This window comes from Chelonoidis abingdonii, chromosome 16, assembly GCF_003597395.2.
Source record: "Chelonoidis abingdonii isolate Lonesome George chromosome 16, CheloAbing_2.0, whole genome shotgun sequence".
Taxonomy (NCBI): Eukaryota; Metazoa; Chordata; order Testudines; family Testudinidae; genus Chelonoidis; species Chelonoidis abingdonii.
In genome coordinates this window covers 18093443-18106205 of record NC_133784.1, presented here as the reverse complement: position 1 = coordinate 18106205, position 12763 = coordinate 18093443, and the positions used below count along the sequence as shown (strand labels likewise).

The 12763-nt window shown below is 50.7% G+C and overlaps 1 protein-coding gene across 1 annotated transcript in view; it reads left to right on the top strand.

The window, feature by feature from the left end:
- BSN (bassoon presynaptic cytomatrix protein) overlaps positions 1 to 12763 on the top strand; it is a 460947-nt gene that overhangs the window by 412970 nt on the left and 35214 nt on the right. The window contains exons 6-9 of the mRNA XM_075072951.1: positions 1915 to 4099; positions 4424 to 5244; positions 6423 to 6522; positions 7052 to 7192. Of these exons, the coding sequence (XP_074929052.1) occupies positions 1915 to 4099; positions 4424 to 5244; positions 6423 to 6522; positions 7052 to 7192 (3247 nt within the window). The remainder of the gene's footprint in view (positions 1 to 1914; positions 4100 to 4423; positions 5245 to 6422; positions 6523 to 7051; positions 7193 to 12763) is intronic.

Below are 12763 nucleotides of genomic sequence, written 5' to 3'. Positions count from 1 at the left end.
CTCCAGTCATGTGAGTTATCCCACCAAGTCTCTGTTATTCCAATCACATCATAGTTCCTTGACTGTGCCAGGACTTCCAGTTCCCCCTGCTTGTTTCCCAGGTTTCTTGCATTTGTGTATAGGCACTTAAGATAACTCGCTGATTGTCCCACTTTCTCAGTCTGAGACAGGAGTCCTCTCCTCTTGCACTCTCCTGCTTGTGCTTCCTCCCGGTATCCATTTCCCCACTTACCTCAGGGCTTTGGTCTCCTTCCCCTGGTCCCAGGGTGGAAGGACTCCCCCTGCTGCGGGGTCTTCGGGGCACTTCAGCAGTGGGTCCTGGAGCAGAAGGACCCCGGTGCCGCCAAATTGCCACTGAAGATCCGGAGCAGAGGAAGTTCTGGGGGCCTGGGCCCCACGAGAGTTTTCCAGGGCCCCCCAGAGCGAGTGAAGGGGCCTCGAAAAACTCTCGAGAGGGCCCTCGCAGGGCCCGCAGCCTGGGCCAAATTGCCCCACTTACCCCCCTGCCCCATCCCAGGTTCCAGTGCTGCCCTTCTGGATCCCCCAAATCCCATGCTGTCCCTTCTGCCTGGGACCTACTCCTCAGCCACTCTCCATAAATCTCCACAGAAGACATTAGAAGTGGTTGGTATTCTCACTGGGCTTCTACCTAGAAGACTTGGCCTTTGCCTTCGTTGTTCAGCCAATATAAGCTGTGGCTTGTTGGATTCCATCACTCTTAAAGGCCGAGATAAGATTTGAGAGTCAGAAGCTCAGGGTAGATCGCTTTCCATATGACCGCATCTTGTGTAGTTTTTCACCCAACTATCCAGATTATTTTGCAGTGAAAATAGATCACCTAAAATTCTCAAGTCAGCTCATAAGATGTTTCAGAGCCACAGAAAAGTGCCTTTTAGATGGTGTCTCTGCTCCCATCCTGGGCATTTGCACAGCTGTGTGTTGAGTGGCTTCCTTTCAGTCCTAGGGAGGGTTTAACATACATCTCTGTATTGTAGTTTAACTGCCAAAGCCTTCCCAGGGGCCTTCTTATTGGACCCTACAGAGGTTTGCCACCCCAACAACTCCCCCCAAGGCCTGTGGGCAGTTGTCTGTTGCAGAGCTCCACTAGTCCCACAGGAAAGGATGTTTCTCTTCCATCCCACAAGTTACAATTGTCCCCTTACGATGCATTTTTGACTTAATTCTTTGAAACCTCAGAACCAGTTTGGATTGTTTCTCTTCTGGTTCAGTTTGGGGAAAAGAGTAAAGTTGGCTCTTACTTTTTTCTCATTGCTGATGTGGTCATTTCCATGTGCACAGTGATAGTGCAGCAGATACATACTTCACAGTACAGCCAACGTACATGCTAATCAAAAGGACGAACACCAGAGTTTCTCTGAGCCAATGGCTCCACAGGCTCACCTGGTTAAGGTGTGCCAGTTTCACAGCTAACAGTGCACAAGGCATTGATGTGGCCAGCATCACGTCTGACCACCTCTGACTGCCACTGGGTGACTTGGATGTGGCTTTTTAGTGTGTGATCAAGTGAGACTCAGCTCCCCCAACCGTCAAGATTGTAGTTAAGTGCCTTGCCCACTCCACCACACAGCCATGAGCACTGGGCAGCTGTTCATTTTCCACCAAGGGAAGCAGGGGATGAGGAGTTAGGCCTCTTGGACTATTTCCGGTGCTCACTCTCACTCTGTGATATTGGGCAAGTCGTGGACTGTCCCTGTATCTCAGTTTCCCATTTCTCCACTGACTGCAGTGATAACATAGGGCTATGCCAAGGCTTAAGAAATGAATGTTTAAGCACTTTGATAAGCTCTGCTGAAAGACACTGCGGCACGACAGAATTCTCACCTCACCGTTATCCCGAGGGAGTTGCAGCGCTCCCAGTGTCTAGGATTAATGCCAGTTTCAATTGTTTTCTAGATTTCTGCTTTGCAGTCAAACACTCTGATGCGGAAGGTGAAGCGGACACTACCCAGCCCCCCTCCGGAGGAAGCTCACCTGCCCCTGGCCAGCCAAGCCGACTCCCAACTGTACTTGCCCAGCTTCATGCAGAAGGGGGTAGGAGAGCAGGCCACTCAGGTAACCAAAGCCAGCCTTCTCAGAGACATTGACCGTGACCTGAAGCTGGTGGAGCATGAGTCCACGAAGCTGCGGAAGAAGCAAGCAGAGCTGGATGAGGAAGAGAAGGAGATCGATGCCAAGCTGAAGTACTTGGAGCTGGGCATTACTCAGAGGAAGGAGTCTCTTCTGAAGGAGAGGGGAGGGCGGGATTACCCTTACCTTAGGTGCCTAGGTGAGAACCGGGACTACAGGTCTGATAGTGAGCTGAACAATTTACGCCTCTCCAGCTATGAGGGCAGCAATCTGCTCAGCAGACCTAGTACTGCCCCCACTAACCATTACGCTGATTTCTCCAGCACGCAGTACACATCAGCCTCCTCCTACGCCCTCTACCCATACCCAGCAGCCCCACCAGGCCCTGCCGCCTTCCAGCAAACACGGCTCCAGCACCCCCATTACCCTGCAGTCAGCAGTGGCACATCTCAGAATGGCTTCCAGGCTGGTCAGCTCCCCACCTTCCCCTCCCAAGGTACATATCAGACACACAGCTTCCCTCCCAGCGCCAGTTACCAGCCCCAGCTGGGCTTGCAGAGCCATCAAGGCTTTCAGCCGCCTCATCACTACCAAGCTCAGACCACATATTCCAACCAGCCGCCCTCACAGCTGGCACAGAGTGCCCTCTTCCAAACACAGCCAGATGTGCACGCCATGCACCAGAAGCCACGGCAGACATCACTAACAGACTTGGAGCAAAAGATCCCCACTAATTATGAAGTGATTGGAAATCCCACCGTGGTGATCTCCTCAGCAGCCCCAGAAGTTACATACAGCCCCACGACAGTGACCAGCAGCTATGCCCACCAAAAGGCCCCAGAAACCAGGCCAGCTGACCAGAGCAATGCCGTGCAAAGCCCTTCAGCCAGTTACTCTTCAGATTCTCAGTACGCAAACCTGGAGCAGAACATTCCCCGCAACTATGTGATGATCGAGGACATCAGCGAGCTCACCAAAGAGATCACTGCGGCAGACAGTCACAAGGGGGAGATGCAGGTGCAGAGCAGCACTGGCCACCAGATCAAAGAGAAGAGTGAGCTGGTGGAGATGGAAGGCTCCAGCAGAACTTGCTGCTACTCCAAAGCAGAGGAGGAGTCAGAGGAGGATATGTATGATCAGCATGGTGCTGACCATCGGGGGAAGAACAGCTACCATAGGGGCATGGAGAGCAATGGCAGGATGTCAAGCAGCTCCAGCGGCCCCTGCTCCTATTACGGGGATGATTATCGGCACTCCACACGCTCAGACAAGCATGGCTCTGGACTGGGGTTGCAGAAGCATTCCTCCAAAAACCTGGCTCCTGCTGTCATCTCGTCCAAGCGCAGTAAACACAGGAAACAAGGCATGGAGCAAAAGATCTCCAAATTCTCCCCCATAGAGGAAGCCAAAGATGTGGAGTCGGACCTGGCCTCCTACACAGTGACTACATCTATCAGCAGCAGCAGCAGCAATGTGGCATCCAGGGCAAAGAAGCTTCAGGACGAGATCACCTACGGCCTCAAGAAGAATGTGTATGAGCAGCAAAAATACTATGGCATGTCCAGCAGGGATATGACGGAAGAGGATGATCGAGCATACAGCACTGGAAGCAGATCTAGATCATCTGGTTATGGGGCAGAAAAAACATCAAGCCGCGATGCCAGCAGCAGAAGCAAGTCCTATGAGAGAGAGTGCATGGAGAAGCCTCAGAAAGGAAGCGCCAAACCATCTTCCCTTAGTATGAGTCAGAGTCGTGGGCGGCCTCCGATTCGTACACAGACCTCAGAAGAGGAAAGTCCCATCAGCCCTTTAGGAAAGTCTGTGGGTGTGTCCCGCTCCTCAGGTGGACCTCTCTCTCAGTCCTCTGGGGACAGCTGTTCCCAGTTCTGCTCCAGCCACTCATTGCCTGATGTGCAAGAACATATCAAAGATGTGCCAAGGAACCACTCTTACAAGCATGAAGAAGGTTACATCATGGATGATTCACATTGTGTTGTTTCAGATAGTGAAGGTAACAGTTACCTGTGGTGACATACTCCAGAGCATGCTCCTATGGATCATTTGCAAAGACAGTCTCACAGCCTGCGTTTGCGTACCATGTGCCTTTCTCCCTTGTTCCACTGCACGTTCCGGGTGTCTGGTGGTAGCATATCAGTGTCGGGTGCCTGCAGCATGTAACTATGTGTTGTATTTGTTGGGGAGGGGTCTATGATGTGTCCCAGATGCATGTAATAAGCTGCTTGCATTCTTTTATCTCATTGCATGGCTTCAGTGTGGGGTATGCTCCCACCTTGGGACCGAGAGACTGACTGTGTTCTGTATTTGGTTTCTGAAGCCTATCATTTGGGTCAGGAGGAGACAGACTGGTTTGATAAGCCCAGGGAAGCTCGCTCAGAGCGGGTAAGGCACTACACTGGCCACTTCTCCTCCCAGAAGAAACCTCCCATCAAACACACCTTTCATGATTACGATGAGCCTCCAGATGAAGACCTGTGGCAACATGATGACTATTCTCAGGCACGTCCCTCTTCTTCCAAAGACCACCGGCACCATGGAGAGTATGGCAGGCACTCAGCCTCTTCCCGCCACCCGAGTAATGAACAGCCCAGGAGGACATCCAAGCAGCATGCCCGAGACCAGGGCCATCATGAAGCCCGCACACACATGCAGCCATCTGCCCAGAAGAAGGCCCAGCAGTCAGACGTGAGAGCCCAGACAGCTTTCCCCTCCAGCTCAGCGGAGTACTCACAGCAGTCTGAGCAGCCATCCAGCTACCACCATACCTCAGAGTCCCAGAAATCCCAACGGCAGGTGGAGCATGGGCCACTGCCCCAACAGCCGAAAGGAGAGCCCTTGCTGCACCATTCTCAGCAGCAACCGCAAACAAGACAGCAGCAATCCGGGCAGCAGCAGCTGCCATCCAGGCAGCAGCAGCCATCAGCCAGGCAGTCTCCACAACAGCAAGCAGGCCCTTTGCAGCAACCTCCTCAGCCACAGAAGGAGCAGCAGCAGCAGCAAGCTAGGCTGCAGCAGCAGCCAGGGGCTCAAGGACTACCTTCTTCTCGGCCACCACAACAACAACCCATCCAATCCCAGCATGTCGGGAAGCCCCAGTCAACCCTCCCTGCACAGCCAGGCAGTCACCAAGTAGGACTAGTAAGTGCACATGCTCTTTGGCCCTTGGTTCATCACTTACACAGCAGGTGCCTGGCTGATGGTTTGTCCTGCAGCACTGGGGATGGCACCCTGGGAGGAGCTGGTTGCACAGGAAGGAGACAGAGGCCGGGAGCCCCTGGTGCATCCCAAGGCACAGGCTGTGCGCTGTCATGAGCTCCCCCAGTCCAAGCAGCACTGAGGAGTACATCATGCAGTGAGGAGGGCCCCAGCTGCTAGGTAGCTGATGTGTTCTGTCACACAGGAAACTTAACTAGGATGTGCCACAGCAGGAAAGGAGTTAAATTATGGAGATCTCAGGGGAGCGGCAGAGCTGAGGCTGTGCCAAGATCAGCACTAAGAGCAGGAATAAAATCCCTCCATTTCACCCTTCATTGCCTGACTTCAGGTTCCAGTTATCCAGTCAAACATACCCGGAGCTACCACCCCTCCTCCCCCGACTTGGCCAGGACAAGCCTTACAGCACAATGAGCCAATGGCACTGCTCAGGTCTGCCAGCTATTTCCATTCTCCAGCGCAACCAGCTGAGCATGGAGGGCATAAGGGAGAGATGAGACTGGAGAAGATCGGAGGGCTGGGGAGGGAGCCAGGGAGGAGGGAGTGGGGAATGTGGAGATCAGGACAGAGAACAGATGGGAGGGGCCATGTGAAGGAAGCAAGGATTTGGGGTAGGAGGAGAGGGGAGGAGATGGGATTGGGGATCTGGGCAGACAATCCATGCCCCCAGACCACTGCATAGGCCTCCCCCTGACCAGCTACCTCTTGAGTCAGGCCCAGCGCCTGCCCGCTGAGGAAGTGCAGCGGAGGGAGCAGCTGACTGAGTTGAGCTGGCTGTGGATTGTGAGGTATGACAGAGGCTGGGCGACTGCCTTGGGGAGCCGGTCTGGTTTGCAAGGCAGGCCTTTGTGTGTGGGAGGTGATGTGCATGTGTGTTACTGGGAGCTGAGGGGTGTCTGGCTGGGTTTCCCAGGAGGTGACATGCATAATTCTGGGTTGATATAGTCTTTGGCCTGGTGCGAGGGCTGGATTTTCTGCCGGCGCTTACTAATGTGCCCCTATGCCCCTGGGACTCCTGTTCTGCCAGCCCCATGCCCTACTCACATGCCCACCCATCCACAGAGAGACCAGGGGAATTCTGAAATATGCATTTCATGTTACAGCCAAAAGCGGATCAGGTGGATATGCCCAAACCCACCACAAAAGTGCCACCACCACACAGGAGAGCGCCCCAAGCACAGCCACTGGGAACGACTGCAGCAGGTCAGTGAGCCAGATCAACACATTGGGCCTTGCCAGGCCTCTTGCGCCCATGCTGGCTGGCAGTGCCCTTGTCACTGAAAGAGCAGCCAGGCACCACCTGTGTTCACTGGGGCTATGACTGCCTGGTCTCTCCAAGGAGAAGATCCACTTTTATCCCTCCCTAGCACGTCACAGCATTCAGAGGCTAAGATCACTCAGGGCCTGGAAACAAATGCGTCCTGCTCTTGGCAGGCTATGGAATGGGGCCAGATCCCCAGCCTAGCACTGGGCAATCATGGTCCTCAGGGCAGGAGAGGGGTCAGCACTGACCTAGGGTGGGTTGGCATCCCCCAGTCAGGAAAGCAGATGTGCAGATGGTGCCCAAAAGCAGCCTGCCCTAATCTGTACCAATCATGCCACAGACTCCTAGCAGCTGAAAGCACCTGAACTCTGGGCCCTGCTCTAATAAGTCACATAGGCGCTGCCCATGCTGAGGAGGGGCTGTGGCTGAGTTCTCCTCCTTACTATAGCTCTATATATTCCCTGGCAGGTATTAAAGTGGGTCAGAAGCCATCAGGTGCTCCCCCCCCCACTAGGGCAGCAGCTGGACAGCCCGGGGTGGATGGAGAGAGCGTGTTCTCCAAAATCCTGCCAGGAGGAGCTGCAGAACAAGCAGGCAAACTGACAGAAGGTAAGGCTATGTCTACACTTGCAGAGTTTTTTTGCAGACAGTTTTGTCAGTGATAGAAAAGCGCTGGTGTGTGTTCACATTGTCTTCCACGGGCATCAGAGCGTGTTTACATATACAGCACTTGCATTGCAGATGAGAGGAGTGCACTGTGGTAGCACTGCTCTGGGATACAAAGCAAATCATTATTGTGGCAGGGGTGGATGTATGTGTGTGACAGTTGCCAGAAGCAACCAGTCCTAATGCAGGGGGAGGGGAACACCCCAATTCTAGCCCCCGCCTCCCTTCCTGACTCTGCACAGCACATTCTGTCTGTCTGCCTCTGTTTGCATTGTGGGAGGCAGCAGGAGCATTTCACAATAATGATTTGTTTTGTGATCCGGAGCAGTAACAGCACCAGCTGTCAGAACAGAGCTAAAGGGGAGGGGTGCATACGTGCAGGCAGGACTGCTGAGTTTCAAAGATCGGCCACTCCTGCTCTGCATTGTGGGACAGCTCTGGAGGGCAATTAGACCAGTAAAAGCAATGAAGAGTCTCCACTGGCACATCAGCGCAAAAGAATCAGGGCAAAAAGCAAAAAGACTCTCGTTGGGGTGGTTTTATTTTGTGCTGAAACTGCTGAGTTTCAGCGCAAAATGTGGATTTCCAGTGAAGACGCTAGCGTGTTTTTTGCACAAAAATTACAATAGGACCTCAAAGGATCCTTCCTTCAGTTCATTGTTACTTTCCATCTCTTTCAATTGTTGCTGATGCCGTGAGCAGAGAGAAAGGAAGGAGTATTTTGAGGTGGTCCATTCCCCTTTCTTATAGCTTTCCTTTTTTGAAAACCACCTCCAGGTGAGGTTCAGGTGACAGAAAGTCTGTTTGGACAGGAATCTCAAGCTGTTCCTTTGTCAAAATGTAAATTTTTACCCACATCCTCTTTCCTGCCAAAGAATGGCCACTTAGTCCATTTGATCCTGTTGACATCTGGCTGAGGCATCAGTTTGCCATTTGTCTCTGAGGAACCAGTTTGTGGCTGTTTTTCCAGACTTGCAACATCTAAAAAACATCATACAGTAGAATCTCATAATTTACATACAATGTTGTCACACACATTTTTCCAGGACAATAATGATCAGCAAATTATGAGTTTTCAAAGGATACCTCACACGGCATACTTTTTACAAAATTTATCATAGTCTTTAAAAAGGGTGAACATAGGGGGACAGACTGTCACAAGAGTCGCTGCTGGCTCTCACTGTGCTGAGTGTCGGGTGGCCGGGAGTAAATTAGATGAGAAGGACAAGATCAGGAAAATGGGGCAGGATTGAACCTGACTCAAGTGAGGGGGGTGGAGGAGACCAGAGCCACAGGGAAAGCTACTTACTGAGAATTTGATCAAAGGATCTGCCGGGGGATTGCAAATTAAGTCCCTGCTCATGCTGAGAAACAGGTAGGTGGCACTTTGGGGACTTGTGCCCAATCTGACTGCATTCTCCCTGCAGAGCCCCCCACCAGCCGGTGGGACAGCAGGCCCCACCCTGCCAGACAGACCAGGCCAGAGCTCAGCACTCAGCAGTGGATACCCAGCTCCTCCTGCTGAACTTGTTCCAGGAAAGGCTGCACTGACCACTGATGCCTGAGTGCAGCAGAAGGCCCTCAGCTGGGATCGTGCCTCTCGAAGTCCCTTTAAAGAGCGGGGTTTAGGCCTCTCAAGGCTAATTCCCCACTCTGGCACTTCGAGTGCAGAAGTGGGGCCCACAAGAATTCTAAAAATTAATACTGGCCACCCTAGGCTTGTATTAAACTCCCACGGTTACAGCTTTTCTCTGACCTTGGATTGGCAGACGCTGCCACCACCCAAGTGCAGAATCCCTTTGAGAGCCCAGGAAGGTGCACTTGGGAATTCCTTCCTGTGGGGTACCCTCAAGCCCCTTCACCCCCTTCTGGGAAAGAGCTGAGAAAGAAGAAGGAAAAAAAAGAAATCAGCTCTTGGTGCCAGCTAATTAAACAATGTGCACAAATCTCTTCAGACACAAAAATCCAATTCTGTTCTTAAAAAAGGTAAATTTTATTAATAAAAAAAAAAAAGAAAGAAAATGCATCTGGGAACTCGGACTATTGCTAGAATTTAAAAGAGCAACTACAAGAATTAAGCACCAAGAATAGCTTTCTTGAGCTCCAGCTTAAATGTTACAAGCAAAACAAAAGCCCCTGGTGTTAGCACAGAGGAATCCACAAGCCATAACGAAATAAAAGTGATAAACCTAATCACATCTTCCTAGACATTTCTTGATCTACTTACGTATCTGGAGTTTTAAATGAGTAGTTTCTAGGTATGATACTGATGATTTTTCATATCTGGCCCAAGTTTCTTAAAGCATAGCTCTGCCCTGTCTGCCTCTCCCTGGGAGAGCAACCACAGACTGGCAAAAGGGGAGTCTTTTTTCAATTTTAAAAAGTTCTAGCCTTCCCACTGGCTCTTTTGGCCAGGTGCCTTCCTTTTACCTATGCATAGCAGTGAGACTTTTTAACACTTTACAGGTAGAGCAATTAGAGAACAGCTACTAAGAGGAGTTTTATAGCTACTGGATGGCTGGGTGTCCATAAAAGAGAGCTACCCCACCACTTCATTTATCACACACACACCCATTTATCATGCTACCCCCAAATCACAGACAGCATTGGACAGCCTAGTTCAGGTCAGGTCCACACGGCTGGGATTTCTTCCTGGAAGTTTAGGAAAACAGAGTTAATAAGATACATGCACCTCTAATTTTACTACTAATTACATGAAGAACTAAATAGTATATTCCACATTTTAAGGACTACAATGACAGAATACAGGGACATTTTTACCCGGCTGATTCTGGGAAACCTTCCCCAGGGAGTGCATCAGCCACTTTGTTAGAGGCTCCTGAAATGTGTTATATTTCAAAATCAAAGTCTTAAAGAGCTAAACTCCACCGAAGAAGTTTTTTTGTTAGTCTCCTTGACTGTGTGAGGTCACTTCAGTGCAGCGTGGTCAGTCTGCAGGTGGAAACGCCGTCCCCAAATATATGGGCTTAGCTTCTCCAGAGCATACACAATGGAGTAACATTCTTTTTCTGAGACTGACGAGTGGCTTTCCCTCTCAGAAAGTTTATTGCTGAGAAACATGACAGGATGGAATTGTTGATCTGGTCCTTCCTGCATTCAAACTGCTTCTACACCTCGCTCGGACGCATCTGTGGTTACAATGAAAGGTTGGTCGAAGTCTGGGGCCCTTAGTACAGGGTCAGATGTAAGGGCCACTTAAGCTGGTTAAAGGCTTTCTGGCATTTCTCAGTCCACTGAACTGCATTTGGCTGTTTTTTCCTGGTTAGGTCGGTCAGTGGAGTGGCAATTTGGCTGTAATGTGGTACAACTTGTCTGTAATACCTGGTCAACCCCAAGAAGAATTGGACCTGCTTTTTTGACTTTGGGACAAGCCAATTTTGGATAGCATTTACCTTAGCCTGTAAGGGGTTGATGATTCCTTGACCCACCTGGTGTCCAAGGCACATTACCCTGTTTAGGCCTATTTGACCCTTCTTGGCCTTAACGGTTAATTCTGCCTTCCTTTTGCGCTGGAAGACAGCTTGCAGGTGTTCATAGAATCATCGAATATCAGAGTTGGAAGGAACCTCAGGAGGTCATCTAGTCCAACCCCCTGCTCAAAGCAGGACCAATCTCTAACTAAATCATCCCAGCCAGGACTTTGTCAAACCTGACCTTGAAAACCTCTAAGGAAGGAGATACCACCGCCTCCCTAGGTAACCCATTCCAGTGCTTCACCACCCTCCTAGTGAAAACGTTTTTCCTAATATCCAACCTAACCTCCCCTACTGCAACTTGAGACCACTACTCCTTTTTTTATCATCTGGTACCACTGAGAACAGTCTAGATCCATCCTCTTTGGAACCCCCTTTCACATAGTTGAAAGCAGCTATCAAATCCCCCCTTCATTCTTCTCTTTGGCAGACTAGATAATCCCAGTTCTCTCAGCCTCTCCTCATAAGTCATGTGCTCCAGCCCCCTAATCATTTTTGTTGCCCTCCACTGGACTCTTTCCAATTTTTCCACATCCTTCTTATAGTGTGAGGCCCAAAACTGGACACAGTACTCCAGATGAGGCTTTCCCAATGCCGAATAGAGGGGAATGATCACATCCCTCAATCTGCTGGCAGTGCTCCTACTTATTCAACCCAAAATGCCATTAGCCTTCTTGGCAACAAGGGCACACTGTTGACTCATATTCAGCGTCTCATCCACTGTAACCCCTAGGTACTTCTCTGCAAAACTGCTGCCTAGCCATTGGGTCCCTAGTCTGTAGCAGTGCATGGGATTCTTCCATCCTAAGTGCAGCCCTCTGCACTTGTCCTTGTTGAACCTCATAAGAGGTTCCAGGTGTTCTGCCCATGAATCTGAGAATATGACCACATTGTCAAGGTAGGCAACTGCAAATTCCCCAAATCCAGCCAGAAGGTTATCTACCAGTCTCTGGAAGGTGCCAGGTGCATTTCGCAGTCTGAAAGGGAGCACATTAAACTCATACAGCCCTGCATGAGTGATGAATGCTGACCTTTCTTTGGCTGGGTCATCTAGCGGCACTTGCCAATACCCCTTAGTTAAGTCTAAGGTCAAGATGAATTGGGCACATCCCAATTTCTCCAATACCTCATTTATGTGTGGCATTAGATAGTTCTCTGGGTGAGTTACAGCATTTAGCATACTGTAGTCCATGCAAAAGTGGATTTCCCCATCTGGTTTGGGAACCAAAACCACTGGAGAGGCCCATGCACTCTCAGAGGGATGGATTACACCCATCTGTAACATGTCCTTGATCTCCCTTTCTAGTGCAGTTTTGGCTTGAGGACCCATCTGGTAGGGTTGGCCTCTAATTGGGTGAGCATTGCTTGTGTCAATGGAGTGGTACCCCCGTTCTGTCCGTTCTGGGGTGGCTGAAAGCTTTGGTGTGAAGCTAGTGCACAGCTCCTGGATTTACTGTCACTGCTTATGCCCAAGGGTGGTGGAAAGGCTCACCTCTTCTATGCCACCATTGTTTTTCCCTTTGTAGTAGACTCGTTCAGGCCACTTAGCATCATCTCTTTCCTGGGCTGTAAACTAGAGAACCTTGATTTCTTGGGAATAAAAAGGCTTTTGATAATTAACATGGCATACTTTAGATTTTAGCGTAGGGTCTGGGAACTTCTTTAACGGAGTGCTTTGGATTGTTAAGATCCCCTCGATCACCCCCTTCTCTGTTCCCAACAGGTCAGCTGGGTGGACTTTCCCCTCCAGGAAATCTGACCCCGGTCTGTCCTCAAAACCTGATCCACAGATGACAGGTCTGGCATTTTAGATGCAGATCCTCCACCCTCCCCCTGAGGTAAAGGCTCCCTACAAAGGATGGGGAGACCTTCCTGTCCCCCCTCACCTTCTGTCTGGATTTCTCTCTCTGGGTTCCCCTCTGAGCCAGACACTCCTGTGTCCCCAAAAAGGGAAGGTGACCCTGATCCAGCTGTGGGCTCACAGCTACCAGCTATGACAGACCCTTCACTGGCCAGCAAA